Source organism: Rhinoderma darwinii, chromosome 4 (assembly GCF_050947455.1).
Source record: "Rhinoderma darwinii isolate aRhiDar2 chromosome 4, aRhiDar2.hap1, whole genome shotgun sequence".
NCBI lineage: Eukaryota > Metazoa > Chordata > Amphibia > Anura > Rhinodermatidae > Rhinoderma > Rhinoderma darwinii.
The window spans coordinates 348,527,817-348,549,357 of record NC_134690.1 but is presented as its reverse complement, the minus strand read 5'-3'; the positions used below and the strand labels follow the sequence as shown (position 1 = coordinate 348,549,357).

At 41.5% G+C, this 21,541-nt stretch overlaps 1 protein-coding gene across 3 annotated transcripts in view; it reads right to left on the bottom strand.

The window, feature by feature from the left end:
- The window catches only part of ABHD12 (abhydrolase domain containing 12, lysophospholipase), a 142,361-nt gene that overhangs the window by 85,104 nt on the left and 35,716 nt on the right, over window positions 1-21,541 (bottom strand). The window contains exon 1 of one of the 3 annotated variants that reach the window (XM_075862917.1): window positions 64-398. The exons of the other annotated variants lie outside the window; for them this stretch is intronic. Within the exon in view, the coding sequence (XP_075719032.1) occupies window positions 64-233 (170 nt within the window). The 5' untranslated portion in view covers window positions 234-398. Of the gene's footprint in view, window positions 1-63; window positions 399-21,541 lie in introns of those variants that run through there. 3 annotated transcript variants of the gene reach the window in all.

The following is a 21,541-nucleotide window of genomic DNA, read 5'->3' as shown; positions in this document are numbered from 1 at the left end:
ATACAGTGCCATTCACCTTCGCGGAATACATGACGCATGTGTATGCGGGGGAGCCCTCCGTACCTGCTGAACCTCTTCATGCCCTTGCTGTCGCAGTCCGAGTCCTGTGGATAATGCCCCTTTGTCGCCTTGCTCCCCGGTATCCTCAGGTTCTTCAGGCGGCACTCCCTGTCCAGTGGAGCAGCACCGAAGCTGTCATGCTCCCGGGCCGCAGGCTCGGCTCTCTTTCTCATTCCTGGGCAGGCGGGGGCTACGGCAGGATGCTGCAGCGGAGCTACGATGTGCACATCAGGGACACCGCGGAGAGTACAGGCTGCTGCTGTTGTTGTGTTCTCAGCTCCCTCCACACACAGGAGCCGCCGCCTCCTCCACCACCACCGTGACCTCCAGCCGCCCAATCACACGGGGGAGACTGCCTGGTTACCAGGTCCCCAGGTCCGCCTCTACTGTCAGCTCAGTGTGTGTGACAGAACATGCACACAGTATGATGGAGGATGGGAGTATATAATGTATACTGTACTACTACATACTGTACTACTACTCCATACTACACTACTACTATACTGTACCACTCCTCCATACTACACTACTATACTGTACCACTCCTCCATACTACACTACTACTACTATACTGTACCACTACTCCATACTGTACTACTACTACTACACTACTACTACTATACTGTACCACTACTCCATACTACTACACCACTACTCCATACTACTACTACTATACTGTACCACTACTCCATACTGTACTACTACTACTATACTGTACTACTACTACTATACTACACTACTACTATACTGTACCACTCCACCATACTACTACTATATTGTACCACTACTCCATACTGTACTACTACTATACTGTACTACTACTCCATACTACACTACTACTATACTGTACCACTCCTCCATACTACACTACTACTACTACTACTATACTGTACCACTACTCCATACTGTACTACTACTACTACTATACTGTACTACTACTCCATACTACACTACTACTATACTGTACCACTCCTCCATACTACACTACTACTACTATACTGTACCACTACTCCATACTGTACTACTACTATACTGTACTACTACTCCATACTACACTACTACTATACTGTACCACTCCTCCATACTACTACTATATTGTACCACTACTCCATACTGTACTACTACTATACTGTACTACTACTATACTGTACTACTACACTGTACCACTCCTCCATACTACACTACTACTACTACTACACTGTACCACTACTCCATACTGTACTACTACTCCATACTACACTACTACTATACTGTACCACTCCTCCATACTACTACTATATTGTACCACTACTCCATACTGTACTACTACTATACTGTACTACTACTCCATACTACACTACTACTATACTGTACCACTCCTCCATACTACACTACTACTACTACACCACTACTCCATACTGTACTACTACTATACTGCACTACTACACTGTACCACTACTCCATACTGTACTACTACTATACTGTACCACTACTCCATACTACACTACTACTATACTGTACCACTCCTCCATACTACTACTATATTCTACCACTACTCCATACTGTACTACTACTATACTGTACTACTACTCCATACTACACTACTACTATACTGTACCACTCCTCCATACTACACTACTACTACTATACTGTACCACTACTCCATACTACACTACTACTACTACTATACTGTACCACTACTCCATACTACACTACTACTACTACTATACTGTACTACTACTCCATACTGTACTACTACTATACTGTACTACTACTCCATACTGTACTACTACTATACTGTACTACTACTCCATACTACACTACTACATACTGTACTACTCCTCCATACACTACTACTACTATACTGTACCACTACTCCATACTGTACTACTACTATACTGTACTACTACTCCATACTACACTACTACTATACTGTACCACTACTCCATACTGTACTACTACTACTATACTGTACTACTACTCCATACTACACTACTACTATACTGTACCACTCCTCCATACTACACTACTACTATACCACTACTCCATACTGTACTACTACTATACTGCACTACTACACTGTACCACTACTCCATACTGTACCACTACTCCATACTACACTACTACTATACTGTACCACTCCTCCATACTACTACTACTATATTCTACCACTACTCCATACTGTACTACTACTATACTGTACTACTACTCCATACTACACTACTACTATACTGTACCACTCCTCCATACTACACTACTACTATACTGTACCACTACTCCATACTACACTACTACTACTACACTGTACCACTACTCCATACTACACTACTACTACTATACTGTACTACTACTATACTGTACTACTACTCCATACTGTACTACTACTATACTACTACTCCATACTACACTACTACATACTGTACTACTCCTCCATACACTACTACTACTATACTGTACCACTACTCCATACTGTACTACTACTCCATACTGTACCACTACTACTATACTGTACTACTACTCGATACTACACTACTACTATACTGTACTACTACTCGATACTACACTACTACTATACTGTACCACTCCTCCATACTACACTACTACTACTATACTGTACCACTACTCCATACTGCACTACTACTATACTGTACCACTACTCCATACTACACTACTACTATACTGTACCACTCCTCCATACTATACTACTACTATACTGTACCACTACTCCATACTACACTACTACTATACTGTACCACTTCTCCATACTACACTACTACTACTACTATACTGTACCACTACTCCATACTACACTACTACTACTATACTGTACTACTACTCCATACTGTACTACTACTCCATACTACACTATACCACTCCTCCATACTACTACACTACTACTACTATACAACTACTCCATACTGTACTACTACTATACTGTAGTACTACTACTCCATACTAAACTACTACTATACTGCACCACTACTCCATACTACACTACTACTACTACTATACTGTACTACTACTCCATACTGTACTACTACTATACTGTGCCACTACTCCATACTACACTACTACTACTATACTGTACTACTACTCCATACTACACCTACTATACTGTACCACTACTCCATACTGTACTACTACTATACTGTACCACTACTCCATACTACACTACTACTATACTGTACCACTCCTCCATACTACACTACTACTATACTGTACCACTACTACATACTGTACTACTACTCCATACTGTACCACTACTACTATACTGTACTACTACTCGATACTACACTACTACTATACTGTACTACTACTCGATACTACACTACTACTATACTGTACCACTCCTCCATACTACACTACTACTATACTGTACCACTACTCCATACTGCACTACTACTATACTGTACCACTACTCCATACTACACTACTACTATACTGTACCACTACTCCATACTACACTACTACTATACTGTACCACTCCTCCATACTATACTACTACTATACTGTACTACTACTCCATACTGTACTACTACTATACTGTACTACTACTACTCCATACTGTACTACTACTATACTGTACTACTACTCCATACTGTACTACTACTATACTGTACTACTACTCCATACTACACTACTACATACTGTACTACTCCTCCATACACTACTACTACTATACTGTACCACTACTCCATACTGTACTACTACTACTATACTGTACTACTACTCCATACTACACTACTACTATACTGTACCACTTCTCCATACTACACTACTATACTGTACCACTACTCCATACTACACTACTACTACTACTATACTGCACCACTACTCCATACTACACTACTACTACTATACTGTACTACTACTCCATACTGTACTACTACTATACTGTACTACTACTCCATACTACTACACTACTACTACTATACAACTACTCCATACTGTACTACTACTATACTGTAGTACTACTACTCCATACTAAACTACTACTATACTGCACCACTACTCCATACTACACTACTACTACTATACTGTACTACTACTCCATACTGTACTACTACTATACTGTACCACTACTCCATACTACACTACTACTACTATACTGTACTACTACTCCATACTACACCTACTATACTGTACCACTACTCCATACTGTACTACTACTATACTGTACCACTACTCCATACTACACTACTACTATACTGTACCACTCCTCCATACTACACTACTACTATACTGTACCACTACTCCATACTGTACTACTACTCCATACTGTACCACTACTACTATACTGTACTACTACTCGATACTACACTACTACTATACTGTACCACTCCTCCATACTACACTACTACTACTACTACTACTATACTGTACCACTACTCCATACTGCACTACTACTATACTGTACCACTACTCCATACTACACTACTACTATACTGCACCACTACTCCATACTACACTACTACTATACTGTACTACTACTCCATACTACACTACTACTATACTGCACCACTACTCCATACTACACTACTACTACTACTATACTGTACTACTACTCCATACTACACCACTACTATACTGTACCACTCCTCCATACTACACTACTACTATACTGTACTACTACTCCATACTACACTACTACTATACTGTACTACTACTCCATACTACACTACTACTATACTGTACCACTCCTCCATACTACACTACTACTATACTGTACTACTACTCCATACTACACTACTACTATACTGCACCACTACTCCATACTACACTACTACTACTATACTGTACTACTACTCCATACTGTACTACTACTATACCACTACTCCATACTACACTACTACTACTATACTGTACTACTACTCCATACTACACTACTAGTATACTGTACCACTCTTCCATACTACACTACTACTACACTGTACCACTACTCCATACTGTACTACTACTATACCACTACTCCATACTACACTACTACTATACTGTACTACTACTCCATACTACACTACTACTATACTGCACCACTACTCTGTACTACTACTCCATGTTGTACTACTATACTGTACTTCTACTCCATACTGTACTACTACTATACTGTACCCATACTAAACTACTACTATACTGTACTACTACTCCATACTACACTAGTACTACTATACTGTACTACTACTCCATACTGTAGTAGTACTACTACTACTACACTGTACTACTACTCCATACTACACTACTACTATACTGCACCACTACTCCATACTACACTACTACGACTATACTGTACTACTACTCCATACTGTACTTCTACTATACTGTATGACTACTACTCCATACTGTACTACTACTATACTGCACCACTACTCCACACTACACTACTAATACTATACTACTACTACTACTCCATACTGTACTATTGCTATACTGTACTATTAATCCATACTACACTACTACTACTATACTGTACTACTACTCCATACTACACCTACTATACTGTACTACTACTATACTGTACCACTACTCCATACTACACTACTACTACACCGTACTACTACTCCATACTGTACTACTACTATACTGTACTACTACTCCATACTACACTACTACTACTACAATACTGTACTACTACTCCATACTATACCACTATACTACACTACTACTCTATACTGTACGACTACTATACTGTACGACTACTCCATACTACACTACTACACTGTACCACTTCTCCATACTGTACTACTCCATACTGTACCACTATACTGTACTACTCTCCGATACTACACTACTACTACTACTACACCACTACGCCATACTGTACTACTACTCCATACTACACTACTACTACACCACTACGCCATACTGTACTACTACTCCATACTACACCACTACTATACTGTACTACTACTCCATACTACACCGCTACTATACTGTACTACTACTCCTATACTACACTACACCACTACTATACTGTACTACTACTATACTACACTACTACTCCATACTACACCACTACTCCATACTGTACCACCACTACTCCTATACTGTACTACTACTCCTATACTGTACTACTACTCCTATACTGTACTACTACTCCTCTCTACTACACTACTACTATGCTGTACCACTCCTCTATACTATACTACACTACTATACTGTACCACTACTCCATACCACACCACTACTATACTGTGCCACTACTCTATACTGTACTAATACTCCATACACCACTTCTATACTACACTGTACCACTACTATCCTGTACTACTACTACTACTCCATACTGTACTGTACCACTACTCTCTACTACACTACAACTATACTGTACCACTACTCTATACTGTACTACTCCATACTGTATTACACAGCACTACTACTATACTACACCACTACTACATACAGTTCTAATAGTATACTGTGCTACTACTCTATTGTACACCACTACTATATACTGTACTACTACTCTATACTGCACTACTACTATATACCGTTCTAATAGTATACTCTACTACTACTCTATATTACACCACTAATCTATACTACACTACTACTTTATACTATACTACTACTCCTCTATACTACACTACTACTTTATACTATAGCGCACAACTTTCTTTTCTTTTTTTAATCTGAGGGCCACTTAAAATGGCCACAACAAATGGCACTCTTTAGAGTTAGGCCCTGTTCATATGGAGTTTTTTGCAGGCGGAAGAATCTGGCGGATTTTGACCTGCCTGCACGCTGTTTGCTGCGTTTTTCGGCCGCGGCCATTGAGCGCCGCAGGCAAAAAATGCAGCGAAAAACGCTTTCTCTGCCTCCCATTGATGTCAATAGGTGGTCAGAGACATAAACGCCTGAAGAAAGAGCATGTTGCTTCTTTTTCCCGCAAGCGGCTTCGGTTGTTTGTTGGCGGAAACCTGTGCCAAAAAACTAGTTCAAATGTGAGCACTAAAAAAATCCGTGACAGTATAAGGATATGTTCCCTCAGGCCGGATACACTACAGATTTTCTGAAACTGAAAATCTGCAGTGAATCTCTAAAAACCAAAAGGTAAATCAGTCACAGAAATCTGCAGCAAATAGTGCGGTTTTTCTGGCATATTACTGCGGAAACACAATGTAGCTGCGGAAATCATTGCAGATGTTCCGCAGCGGTATTACTGGCAGATATATTGTGAAGTATTGATTATAGCAAACTTTATGTGCACCTGTGGGTTACCAGCGGTGTTTCGTTACATAAAACGCTGTACAAATCGAAACAAAACTCAAATTCTGCACCAAAATACACAAGTTATGTTCCCTATTCTAGCCTATGGGCCAAACACGCAGAATCTCCTCACAGAATATGCAGCATACATTGACATACTACGGATTTGAAAGCCGCTCCGCTAAACACTTTCCGGCCAAATTTTCTGCCCTTTTTTTTTCCGCAGTATGCGGCTGAGATTTGCAAAAATCTCATCCACTATGCAGCTACTGTAAATGCTGTGGAAATTCTGCAGCGTATCCTGCCTGTGGGAACATACCATAAGACATGTAGGTGCGATAATCAAAATCTCATCCACACATAGCGGGAAAAATCAGCGCAGAATTCAGAGTATTGACTTTGACTTTTGGTTGCAGAAATGCTGTCGCTTTTTCACTGCAGATTTCCCCCTTTGAAATGCAGACTGTAACGTGGATTTTGCCACAGATTTGCAGCAAGATCCGGGGGAAAGAAATATTTGCTATGCCTGGCCTCGGCCGTGCAATCTCTGTACTTAAATTGTAGCGGTATAGGCTCTCATTGAGGAGACACAGCGGATATATGGAGACTAATTTAACCCCTTAAGAACATACCACTTACATGTACGTGGTAGCCGTTAAGGTGAAGTATGGAGCGGGCTTACGGGCTGAGCACGTTCCATACTTAGCGGGTGTCGACTGTGTAATACAGCTGATGCCTCACTGCAACGGACGGAATCATAGATCACTTTGCTTACGCCCATTTAACTCCTTTTAGGTTGTGTTCAATCGCAACATCTAAGGCGTTAGAAAGAGTGAGGCAGCCCCCTTCGACAGCCCATCACCCCCCCCCCCCACTCAGCCCGCAACGTGATCACAGGGTGCTGATAGTTGTCATGGCGGTTTGGGGGCCTAATGAAAGTGTTTATGAGGAAAAGGCAACAGATATCACTCTATCATGCTGATTGAAATATAAAAGCAAAACTGGCTGCTTTAAAAGGGGAGGGGGGGTGCTTGAAATCATTATCTTCTGTTAACCATGGTTACCTTCAAGGAAACATAGCAGTCGTCATTGCTTTGCATCAAAAGGGTTTTACAGGCAAGGACAGGCAAGGACATTACTGCTTGTAAGATTGCCCCTAAATCAACCATTTATCGGATCATCAAGAACTTCAAGGAGAGAGGGTTCAATTGCTGTGAAGAAGGGTTCATGGCGCCCAAGAAAGTCCAGCAAACGCCAGTACCGTCTCCTAAAGAGAATTCAGCTATGGGATCGGTTTAACACCAGTGCAGAGCTTGCTCAGGAATGGCAGCAGGCAAGTGTCAGTGCACAGTGAGGCGAAGGCTTTTGGAGGCTGGCCTGGTGTCAAGAAGGGAAGCAAAGATGCCACTTCTCTCCAAGAAAAACATCAAGGACAGAGGACTCGGGTAAAGTTATTTTCTCTGATGAAGCCCCTTCAGACTGTTTTGGACATCCGGAAGAATGATTGTCCAAAGAAGAAAAGGTGAGCGCTACCATGGGTCCTGTGTCATGCCAACAGTAAAGAATCCTGAGACCATCCATGTGTGGGGTTGCTTTGCATCCAAGGGAGTGGGCTCAGTCACAATTTTGCCTAAGAACACTTCCATAAATAGGGAATGGTATCTAAACATCCTCCAAGAGCGACTTCTCCCAACAATCCAGGAGCAATTTGGTGCTGAACAATGCTTTTTCCAGCATGATGGAGCACCATGTCACAAGGCAAAAGTGATAACTAAGCGGCTCGGTGAACAAAACATTGACATTTTGGTTCCATGGCCAGGAAAGTCCCCAGAACGTGTGGTCAATCCCCAAAATGAGGGTGGACAAACAAAAACACAGAAGTTGTGATAAACTCCAAGCAGTGTTTAGGCAAGAATGGGTTGCCATCGGTCAGGATTTGGCCCAGAAACTGATGTCCAGCATGCCAGGGCGAAATGCAGAAGTCTTGAAAAAGAAGGGTCAACACTGTAAGGCCTAGTTCACACAGAGTTTTTTTGCAGGCAGAAAATTTGCCTGGAAAAAACAGCTGTTTTTTTGCTCCACGTTTTTTGGTGGCATTTTTATCTCTTTTTTTCAACAGGCAAAGGGAAAAACAGCGAGCATTTTTTCATAAAAATGCATAAAAAACCACCACAGGCGTTCGCAGCGGCTTTTTCTGTCTCACGTTGATGTCAATGGGGCTTTTGAGGCGGAAAACGCCTCACGATAGGTCATGCCACTTTTTTTTCCCGCTCGCAGGAAAAAAACGCCTCCGCTTGAAATCAATGGGAGGCATTTTAGGGACCTTTTTTGGCACGGTTTCCGGTGTGAACAAGGCCTAAATATTGAGTCTGCATAAAATTGATGTATTTGTCAATAAAAGTTTAAAAACGTATAAAATGCTTATAATTGTACTTCAGTAACCATGGAAACATCTGACTAAGGCCTTATTCACACGAACGTATATTACGTTTGTGCTATGCGCGTGAAAAATCACACGTGTCGCACGAACCTATGTAAGTGAATGGGGCCGTTCAGGCAGTCCGTGATTCTCACGCAGCGTATGTGCGCTGCGTAAAACTCACAACATGTCCTATACTTGGTCGCTTTTCGCGCATCACGCACCCATTGAAGTCAAAGGGTGCTTGAAAATCCCGCACGGCACACGGAAGCACTTCGCGCTACTGTAGTAAAATAAATGAATGAATGAAACAAGAAAAGCACCTCCTGCTTTTATGTCTATAAATATAAAAACAGTGTCTTCACGCTGCCATATGCGCGGAAATCACGCAGGCACGCACCACATACTGATGCCAACCGCAGTGTTTTTTGCGCGCGCGCAAAACGGACACGTTCGTGTGAATAAGGCCTAAAAGATCTAAAAACACTAAAGCAGCAAACTTTGTGAAAACCAAAATTTGTGTCATGTCTCAAAACTTTTGGCCAGGACTGTATAGTGCAAGCGATACAACGATCGCTGGTTCAAGTCACCTTGAAATAAAGTTGTTGTTGTTTTTTAATGTACAAAAAAATATTAAAAGTTAAAAAAAAAATCTTTCCCTTTTTTTCCCAGAAGATTAAAAAAAAAAATAGAAGGTAAAATAACTGGTATCGCAAAAGTCTAAACTATCACAATATAATGTTAATTAACCTACACAGTAAACGCTGTGAAAAAAATAAATTCATGCCAAAATTGCTGTTTTTTTAGTCACTTTAGGCCCCATGCACACGAACGTCCACGGGAGAATTGTGGCCCCATTCATTCCTATGGGGCCATGCACACGACTGTAGTTTTTACGGTCCATGCATGGCCCGGGAGCCCGCACCGCAGAAAGAACGGACATGCCTTATTACGGCCGTCTTCTGCGGTCCGGGCTCATTGAAATAATGGCCGCGGCCATGTGCATGGCCCGCGATTTGCCGGCAGCTCGCGGCTGACAGTCCGCAGCCGGCCGACCCGAAAATCACGGCCGTGCACATGGCCACGGTCGTGTGCATGACGCCTTCGCTCCCGAAAAAATGGAATAAAAAAAAAAAGTGATAAAAGTCGCGAGTACCAATAAAAACCACAGCTCGCCCTGCAAATAAGCCATTACACCGTTAAATCAAAATCAAAATATGGCTCTCAGAATATGGCGACACAAAACATTTTTTCTTAACAAAGTTTTTTTTTTATAAAAGTGGTAAAACATAAAAAAAAAAAAACATAAATTTGGTATCTCCGTAAGCGCTATTTTTTTGCCCACTTCACCGCCCCAATTTTTTTCCCGTTACCCAACCACATTATATGTACCGTATTAAATGGTGCCATGAAAAACTACAACTCACCCGCAAAAAAAAAAACAAGCCCTCATATAGCTAAGTGGACGAAAAAATAAAGTTATGGCTTTTGGAAGACTGGGAGGAAAAAATAAATTGAAGAAACTAAAATTTGATGCGTCATTAAGGGGTTAAAGGCAATGCTTCATGGTAAAAACATATGCAAATTAGCTCATATCAGCCAAATCAGGGATTTCAAAAGGAAGAGGGACCCATCTGTTTACAGGACTGTTTTGGGGGTTCTTGTTCCTCATCAGTACAAAGCAGGGCACTGGTTGGCTGAATGAGATGCCTTAGTCGCACATCAGGGGGGTACTGACTCTCATAATAAACACGTTCTAATACAATTTACAGTAATTTTTAACCACTTGGACCCATCAGCAACGGGTTTCATCTGTGCCATTTAGCCAACATCCTGATGCCACGACTTAGCTCCGGTCCCTGGCATTTAACGCCTTAGATGCCATGGTCAATAGCGACTGCAGCTAAACAGAGAACGGGGGCTCCCCTCTGTCACACCATCAGCACCCTAAGTCTGCCTCGTATGAGAGACTATGGCCGCCTGTACGTTTTACGGCTTATTCAAATTCTGATGAGCAATACCAAGGTTTTTTGTTTTTTTTTAAATATTGTTTTTGTTCCGTATTGTGTTTAAGGTGTCTGTCATTCATCTGTATTTGTTCTGTATTTTGTTAAAGGATTAACAATTTTTCTTTATGTTTTGTAGTGTTGGAGAAATGCAGATGATAAAAACTGAACAAGTACGCACATGTGAATGATGCAAAGTTTTTAAATTCAACCTATTGACCTCTGTGGGCTAAAAACTGTACCAATGTTGATCCGTTGGAATGTGCTGCATACTAAAAAAAAATGCCATGAGCCTAAAAAAACAGAAATGAGATGACCTGTCACATCTCCTTACGTGTCTTTTTAGGTAAATATTTGTAATCCCCATAATAAAACAATTCTGGAACATCTTTTCTTAGGGCCTGTTCACATCACTGTTCGCTTTCCGTTCCGGGGTTCCGTCGTGGAACCCTGCAACGGAAAGTCAAACGGAAACCACAGCTTCCGTTTGCATCACCATTGATATCAATGGTGACGGAAACACTGCTAATGGTTTCCGTTTGTCACCGTTCCAGCAGGTTTCCGTTTTTCCGACTGAATAAATAGTGAAGTCGACTACGTCAGCGATTCACAGTGTGAGCAAGTAATGGAATCGAAGGGGAAGCAGCGCTACCCCCTTCAAAACAGCTGATTGGCGGGGGTCCCGGGAGTCGGACCCCGACTTATCAGCTATTGATGGCCTATCTTGAGATTAGGCCATCAATGTTTAGTGTCTGGACAACCATGTGGTAGGCTTAGATACAGAGCCTCAACAGACCGTAAACTTATACTGTATAAGATTACTGTCTGCTGGACCCTGTATCTAAGCCTACCCCGTTGAGGGGTTCTGTTGGAAGTTTCTGTCGGGTAACCCCTCAATGGAACGGCAAACTGAAACCTCAGCTTCCATTTCTCTCACCATTGATCTCAATGGTGACGGAAACATTGCTAAAGGTTTCCATTTGTCACCATTGTGACAGGGTTCCGTTGTTCTTGACGCAACCAATAGCGCAGTCGACTGTGCTATGGATTCCGTCAAAACAACGGAACCCTGTCACAACGATGACAAACGGAAACCTTTAGCAACGTTTCTGTCACATGGAGATCAATGGCGAGGGAAACGGAAGCTGAGGTTTCAGTTTGCCTTTCCGTTGAGGGGTTACCCGACGGAAACCTCAGACGGAAGGGCAGCAATGATGTGAACAGGCCCTTACTAATGTGTTTTTTTGTGTTTGTGTTTTTTAAAGGTTCGGTCGTTGGACTCTAGGACTACTTCGATGACAGTTTTTTTTTTATTATTATCAATAAAATGGTTAATGAGGGTTGTTTTTTTCTAATTTTAATAAACCTCTTTTTTTATGTCTTTGTATCTTTTTTAAACTTTATTACTACCACCTTATTAATAGCTTCTGCCTAATTGACAGTGTCCATTACTAAGGCGGAGCTTAGTGTTAGACGGTGCAGAGACTAGCACTAACCCCCATTAGTACCCTGGTACCCACCGCCACCAGGGGTGCCAGGTACGATCCAGTACCCAAACATCTGTAGTGATAGTCGGGCACAGGGGCGGCCGCAAGCTGGTATTATCAGGATGGGAAAGGCCAAACACAGTGGCCGTTCCCACCCTGGTAATGCTAGGCTGCTGCTGCTATGTTGTATCTCCGTAATTTCAGCCGTAAATGCAGTTATCGTGTGCACATACCCTAAGCCTCGCCTTACTAATGGACACTGTCAATCAGCCAGCAGCTATTACTAAGGTGGTAGTAATAAAGTTTACAAAAATACAAAGACATAGGAAAAATATTTTATTGAAATAAAAATTCCACACACAACCCTCATTATCCATTTTATTGAGAATAAATAAAACGCTGTCATTGTAGTAGTCCTCGAATCCTAAGTAGTCCAACAACCGAACTTGTAAAGAACCACAAAAACAATTAGTAACACATAAAAAAAGCAAAACAATTATTATTCTTACCTTTCCTGGGTCCAGCGCTGGAGCCGCAATGTCAGCGAGCTGGGCCCTATATCTAACCCTATCATGTGTGATACTGTCTGCTCAGGCACTGTATCTAATCCAATCATGTGTGATACTGTCTGCTGGGCCTTATATCTAATCGTATCATGTGTGATACTGTCTGCTGAGCCACTGTATCTAATTTTATCCATAGCTATAGGGTCGTAGTTCTATAGATATGCTGTCTCGTATATACACATATACATACACGCACACACATTTTTTGGGGGGTGTATATGTTTTGGGGCTATTTCCCTTGATGTTTCAAGACCTTAGTGACGCCCCTGGCTACTAGTGCTGCATCATTGGGTCACTTAGGAGACCAATCGATACAGCTGAAAGATGCGGGCCGTCGGCCATGAGAAGTTTTGGGGAGGGGCCCAAGAAGAACCTTTAGCTACGCCCCTGATTTCACTATAGACTTAAATGTAACATCTGGTTGCACTAAAACACGAATTGAAAAGGCAATGAAAAACGCAGCCAAACCCGGTGTGTGAATCCATCCTTAACCCCTTCACGACCAGCCCACGTAGATTAACGGGCTGCCGTGCTGGGCTTTTCTCCTGCAGCCCGTTAATTCACGTGGTGCCAGAACAGAGTGCACAGTGCTCTCCCTGTGCTCTGAATCTCTCGGCACACGCTGCTACTAGCAGCCTAAGTGCTGAGAGAAGACATCAGGACCGGATTGGTGTCGGTCCTGATGACATGATCACCATGATAAACTTATCATGGTGTTCACAGCAAAGTTTGTTGCAGCAACAAACTTTCTGTGCTGTTCATTACAATGTTTCTCCTCCCTCCCTGTCAGATCGTTCTGAGACAGTGGGGGAGAAGAAGCTGTGCCGAGCAGCTGCTGTGTGTCTCCTATAAAGACACACCGACTGTAAAAACACACAAAAAACGCCTCCACATAGATAGTTTAGTGTAGGCAGCTAGCTATAGTTCAGGTAGTCTGTTAGGTAGATAGTACTCAGACTAGGACAATTAATTAGTTAGTAATCAATTAGGGCTTATAATGTATGTATGTATGTATGTATGTATGTATGTATGTATGTATATATATATATATATATATATATATATATATATTTATATACTGTGTGTATGTATGTATATATATATATATATATACACACACACGTCTATATTATATATATATATATATATATATATATATATACACACACACACACACACACACACACGTAATATATATTATATATAGACATATATTTGAAATTTGTTAATACTAAAAATTAATAATTAGGGATGTTATATAACTATAACATCATATAGATATATACGTACATGTAATATATACGTATACACACATATACTTATATAAATCTCTTCATATATTTTACACGTCAAAAAATTAAATTGTATGTCAATTCTAAATACATTGATTCATTGTTAGGCTGTGTTCACACAAAATTCCTCTTGCAAAAACTGCTCCAGACGTTTTTTGCACAGTGGTTTGACAAAAACTCGCCAAAACACTCGTCGAGGTGTATTTTTTACCCTTCTGACTGATTGAAATGGGGTTTTGGAGGCGGAAACCGCCTCAAGATAGGTCATGTCGCTTCTTTTTACCGCGATGCTTTTTTTTTGCTCACGGTAAAAAAGCTCGTCCAACTCCCATTGAAATCAATGGGAGACATTTTTGGGCGGTTTTTGACGAGTTTTGCGGAGCGGTTTCCGCGCCGAAAAACTCATAAAAAAACTCTGTGTGAACAGGGCCTTAGGGTTGTTCATAAATTTATTGATCAATGGATTAGTGGACTTTTTCTTTGTTACTTTTATTAAAACTATTACAAAAAATAAGTAAAAAAACAAATACGTAAAAAATGGCACGCAAGTTATATACCACTTAAAGAGGCTCTGTCACCAGATTGTGCAACCCCTATCTGCTATTGCAGCAGATAGGCGCTGCAATGTAGATTACAGTAACGTTTTTATTTTTTAAAAACGAGCATTTTTGGCCAAGTTATGACCATTTTCGTATTTATGCAAATGAGGCTCGCAAAAGTACAACTGGGCGTGTTGAAAAGTAAAAGTACAACTGGGCGTGTATTATGTGCGTACATCGGGGCGTGTTTACTACTTTTACTAGCTGGGCGTTGTGTATAGAAGTATCATCCACTTCTCTTCACAACGCCCAGCTTCTGGCAGTGCAGCACTGACGTCACTCACAGGTCCTGCATCGTGTCGGCCACATCGGCACCAGAGGCTACAGATGATTCTGCAGCAGCATCGGCGTTTGCAGGTAAGTCGATGTAGCTACTTACCTGCAAATGCTGATGCTGCTGCAGAATCAACTGTAGCCTCTGGTGCCGATGTGTCCTCGCTGGTCCGACACGATGCAGGACCTGGGGCAGGAAGTGAGTGACGACACAGCGTGATCTCTCGAGAACACGCTGTGTCTGCACTGCCAGAAGCTGGGCGTTCTGAAGAGAAGTGGATGATACTTCTCGTCAGAACGCCCAGCTAGTAAAAGTTGTAAACACGCCCCGATGTACGCACATAATACACGCCCAGTTGTACTTTTACTTTTCAACACGCCCAGTTGTACTTTGCAAGCCTCATTTGCATAAATACGAAAATGGTCATAAATTGGCCAAAAATGCTCGTTTTTTAAAAATAAAAACGTTACTGTAATCTACATTGCAGCGCCGATCTGCTGCAATAGCAGATAGGGGCTGCAAAATCTGGTGACAGAGCCTCTTTAAGAGGCATTTGCTCTCTTGGATTCTGATAGTGAATGGGGTCACTTTTGGGGGGTTTCTGCTGTTTTGGTCCCTCCAGGGCGTTGCAAATGGGACATGGCACCGAAAACCATTATAGCAAAATTTGAGCTCCTTCCCTTCTGAGGGCTGTAATGCGTTCAAATATAAGTTTATGACCCCATATGGGGTATTGCCGTAATCAGGATAAATTTCTTTACAAATATTGGGGTGCTTTTTCTCCTTTATTCCTTGCAAAAATTTAAAATGTCTATGTTTCTTCAGAAGAAATGTAGATTTTCATTTTCACAGACTGACGCCAATAAATTCAGCAAAAAAACTGTGGGGTTAAAATGCTCACTATACAACTAGATAAATTCCTTGAGGGGTGTAGTTTCCAAAATGGGGTCACTTTTTGGGGGTTTCCACTGTTTAGGTACCACAAGACCTCTTCAAACCAGACTTAGAGCTTAAAATATATTGTAATAAAAAGGAGGCTTCAAAATCCACTAGGTGCTCCTTTGCTTCTGAGGCCTGTGTTTCAGTCCACGGGCGCACTAGAGCCACATGTGGGATATTTCTAAAAACTGCAGAATCTGGGCAATAAGTATTGAGTTGCGTTTCTCTGGTAAAACCTTCTGTGTTACAGAAATTTTTCTATTACAAATGAATTTCTGCAAAAATAATTACATTTGTAAATTACACCTCTACTTTGCTTTAATTCCTGTGAAATGCCTAAAGGGTTAAGAAACTTTCTGAATGCTGTTTTGAATACTTTGAGGGGTGAAGTTTAAAATGGGGTGATTTATGGGGAGTTTCTAAAATATAAGGCCCTCAAAGCCACTTCAGAACTGAACTGGTCCATGAAAAAATAGGTTTTGGAAATTTCTTGAAAATGTGAGAAATTGCTGCTAAAGATCTAAGCCTTGTAACGTCCTAGAAAAATAAAAGGACGTTCAAAAAATGATGCAAACATAAAAGTAGACATATGGGGGATGTTAACTAGTAACTATTGTGTGTGGTATTACTATCTGTTTTACAAGCAGATACATTCAAATTTAGAAAAATGCAATTTTTTGCAAATTTTCTCTAAATTTTGATGTTTTTTATAAATAAATACTGAATTTATCGACCAAATTTTTTCACAGACGTAAAGTACAATATGTCACGAGAAAACAGTCTCAGAATCGCTTGGATAGGTAAAAGCATTCCCAAGCTATTACCACATAAAGTGACACATGTCAGATTTGAAAAAATCGCCTGCGTCCACAAGGCCAAAACAGGCTGTGTCCTGAAGGGGTTAACCCCTTTACGACGAAGGACGGATATATCCGTCCTATGTAGGAGCTAGTTCCTGCATAAGGACGGATATACCCGTGCTCTGATCACGTGGGTACTGCCACTGTACCCACACGATCAGCGGCAGGAGCACGGCTGTTATACACAGCCTGGCTCCTGCCCCAACTGCCGGAATCGAAGCGTTCTCAGATTCCGGCAGTTTAACCCAATAGATGCCGTGGTCAATAGCAACAGCGGCGTCTAATGTGTTTGACAAAGGGAGGCAGCTCCCTCTGTCACCCCATCGGCACCCCCGCAAAGAGATCGTGGGGCGCCGTTGGGTTTCCATGGCAGCCGGGGGCCTAACAAAAGGCCCCCAGGTCTGCCTTCAGCAACTACCTATTAGGCCATGCCTATTAGGCGATTGCTGGTCAGTTTTACTCTGACAGGCAATAATGCTTTGGTGTACCAAAGCATTATATCTCCTACCTAAAGGTCGCAAAGTGAAGTCCCCTAGTGGGGAAAAAAAAAAGTTAAAAAGTTAAATAAAGTATATGAAAAAAAAAAAAAAAAAAAAGATTACAGTAAAAATAAAATAAAACCTATTTTTTTTCCCCAGAAAGTAGTTCTATTTAGTAAAAGTGTCAAAACAAATAACACATACATGGAATCGCCGAGATCGTAACGACTCAAACAATAAAACTAACACATTAATTAAACCAGTGTCCACATCAAACGCAAAAAACAATGGCAAATTTTTCTCGCATTCACCCCATAAAAATTGAAATAAAAAAGTTAATAAATAAGTCCCATGTTCCAAAAAATAGTACTAATGAAAACTACACCTTGCCCCGCAAAAATCAAGCCCGCATACAGCTGCATCGACTGAAAAATAAAAAAGTTTCGGCTCTTGGAATGCGGCGATGCAAAAACAAGTACATTTTTCCTAAAAGGGTTTTTATTGTGCAAAGGTAAGAAAACATATAAAACCTTTATATAATTGGCATCCCCGTAATTGTGCCGACCTTTAGAATAAGGGTATGTTCACACGGCCTAGCAAAATACGTCTGAAAATACGGAGCTGTTTTCAGCCGAAAACAGCTCCTGATTTTCAGACGTTTTTGTAGGCACTGGCGTTTTTAACGGCGTATTTTACGAACGTTATTGGAGCTATTTTTCAATGGAGTCAATGAAAAACGGCTCCAAAAACGTCCTAAGAAGTGACATGCGCTTCTTTTTTCGCACCGTATTTTGACAGCGACGCGTAAAATAATACCTCGTGGGAACTGAACACCGTAAAACCCATTGAAAGCAATGGGCAGATGTTTGTAGGCGTAATGGAGCCGTTTTTTTCAGGCGTAATTCGAGGCGTAAAACGCCCGAATTACGTCTGAAATCAGTGCGTGTGAACATACCCTAAGGGCTTATTTCGACGAACGTGTAATACGTCCGTGATTTTCACGCGCCTCGCACGGCCCTATGTTAGTCTATGGGGTCGTTCAGACTGTCCGTGAGTTTCACGCAGCGTGACCGCTGTGTAAAATTCACGACATGTCCTATATTTGTGCGTTGTTCGCACATCACGCTCCCATTGAAGTCAATGGGTGCATGAAAATCACGCGCAGCACACGGAAGCAGTTCCGTGTGACGCGCGTGATTCGCGCAACAGCAGTAAAAACTATGAATGAAAACAGAAAAGCACCACGTGCTTTTCTGTTTACAAACATACAAACAGAGTGTCATAATGATGGCGGCTGCGCGAAAATCACGCAGCCACGCATCATACGCTGCTGACACACGGAGCTGTTAAGTGCCTTTTGCTTTTGTAAATCCGGCCTAAAGTTAACATGTTATTTACGCTGCATAGTACACGGAGTAATTTATAACGTGAAAATCAATTCTGGAATAGCTGCTTATTTTCAATTCCCTCCTAAAATAAAGTTAATAAAACGTAATCAATATATTATATGCATCCAAAAATGTGCAATTAAAAGATACAACTCGTCCTGCAAAAAAAAAATAGCCTATATACGGCTATGGAATAGAAAAAAGTTACGACTCTTGGAATGCGATTGTGAGAAAACAAAAAATAATCCTTGGTCATAGACACGCAAAACGTAATTCGGGCGTTTTAACCCCCGAATTACGTCCGAAATTACAGCTTGAAAGCGTTGACAAACATCTGCCCATTGAAAGCAATGGGCTGACGTTTGTCTGTTCACACGAGGCGTATATTTACGCGTCGCTATCAAAAGACGGCGCGTAAATAGACGCCCGCGCCAAAGAAGTGCCATGTCACTTCTTCAGACGTAAATGGAGCCGTTTTCCATGGACTCCATGGAAAACCAGCTCCAGTTACGTCCGTAATGGACGCAGCGAAAAAGCGCCTCAACATGCCATTACGGCTGAAATTACGGAGCTGTTTTCTCCTGAAAACAGCCCCGTAATTTCAGCCGTTACGGGCGCTGCCGTGTGAACATACCCTTTAGGGTATGTGCACACAAGAACTGGCTTTTACGTCTGAAAAGACAGACTGTTTTCAGGAGAAAACAGCTGCATCGTTTCAGACGTAAAAGCTCCTCCTCGCATTATGAAGGGCGTCTTTGACGGTCGAACATTTGAGCTGTTCTTCATTGAATTCAATGAAAAACGGCTCAAATTACGTTTCAAAGAAGTGTCCTGCACTTCTTTGCCGAGGCAGTCAATTTACGCGTCGTCGTTTGACAGCTGTCAAACGACGACGCGTAAATTACAGGTCGTCGGCACAGATGGGCAGATGTTTGCCGATGTATTGGAGCCGTATTTTCAGGCATAAATCGAGGCATAATACGCCTCGTTTACGCCTGAAAATAGGTCGTGTGAACCCAGCCTTACTGCGCAACCGCAGCGAGGAGAAACTTGAATGGTGCGGTGGGACGAGCATTCGTCCTGCTACTTCATTCAAGATCTAAAGGACTGACGAACAGCTGAGTACAGCACTCGGCTATTTCAGCTCCATAGACATTGAATGGAACGGCATTGCACAGGCTCGACTGCCGCTCTACTCAAACTCCTCCTCACTGCGGAGGATCTCGGTTTTAGTGATTGGTGGAAGTCCCAGCAGTGTAGCCCAAAGAGATTAGGAACTTATCACCAATCCTGATAGATGACAATTGTTCATCCTGGCAATACCCCTTTTGGATATGTTCACACGTATCGTAAGCACTGGATTTTCCACAACGGATTTCATCGCGGAAAACCGACAGCGAATTACAGAAGTAGCAGAGTGGATGAGATTTGAACAAATCTCATCCTCATGCTGCTGAAAAAAAACAGTCAATTGACCTGCGGTGTGTTTTTTTTAATCTGCAGCTTGTTCATTTGTGCTGCGGAATTGTTGCTTTTCTGTTGGACGGTTTTTCTATTGAACTCATTTGGGTGGTAAAAAATGAGCAATTTCTGCGGAGGAAAAGCTGTGATTGCGCTGCAAAAATTGCAAATCAGGAAAATAAAAAAACTTTAAAATTAATAAAGAGGTTCAGGGTATGTGCACACAAAATAAAAAAACGTCTCAAAATACGGAGCTGTTTTCAAGGGAAAACAGCTCCTGATTTTCAGACATTATTTAATCAAAGTCGCGTTTTTCGCTGCGTTTTTAACGGCCGTTTTTGGAGCTGTTTTTTTTATAGAGTCAATGAAAAACGGCTCCAAAAACGGCTAAAGAAGTGACATGCACCTCTTTTTTGAGGCTGTCGGAACAGAACGCCGTTTTTCCCATTGAAATCAATGGGCAGATGTTTGGAGTCGTTCTGCTTCCGATTTTTCAGCCATTTTTCGGGACGTTTACGGCCTGGAAAAC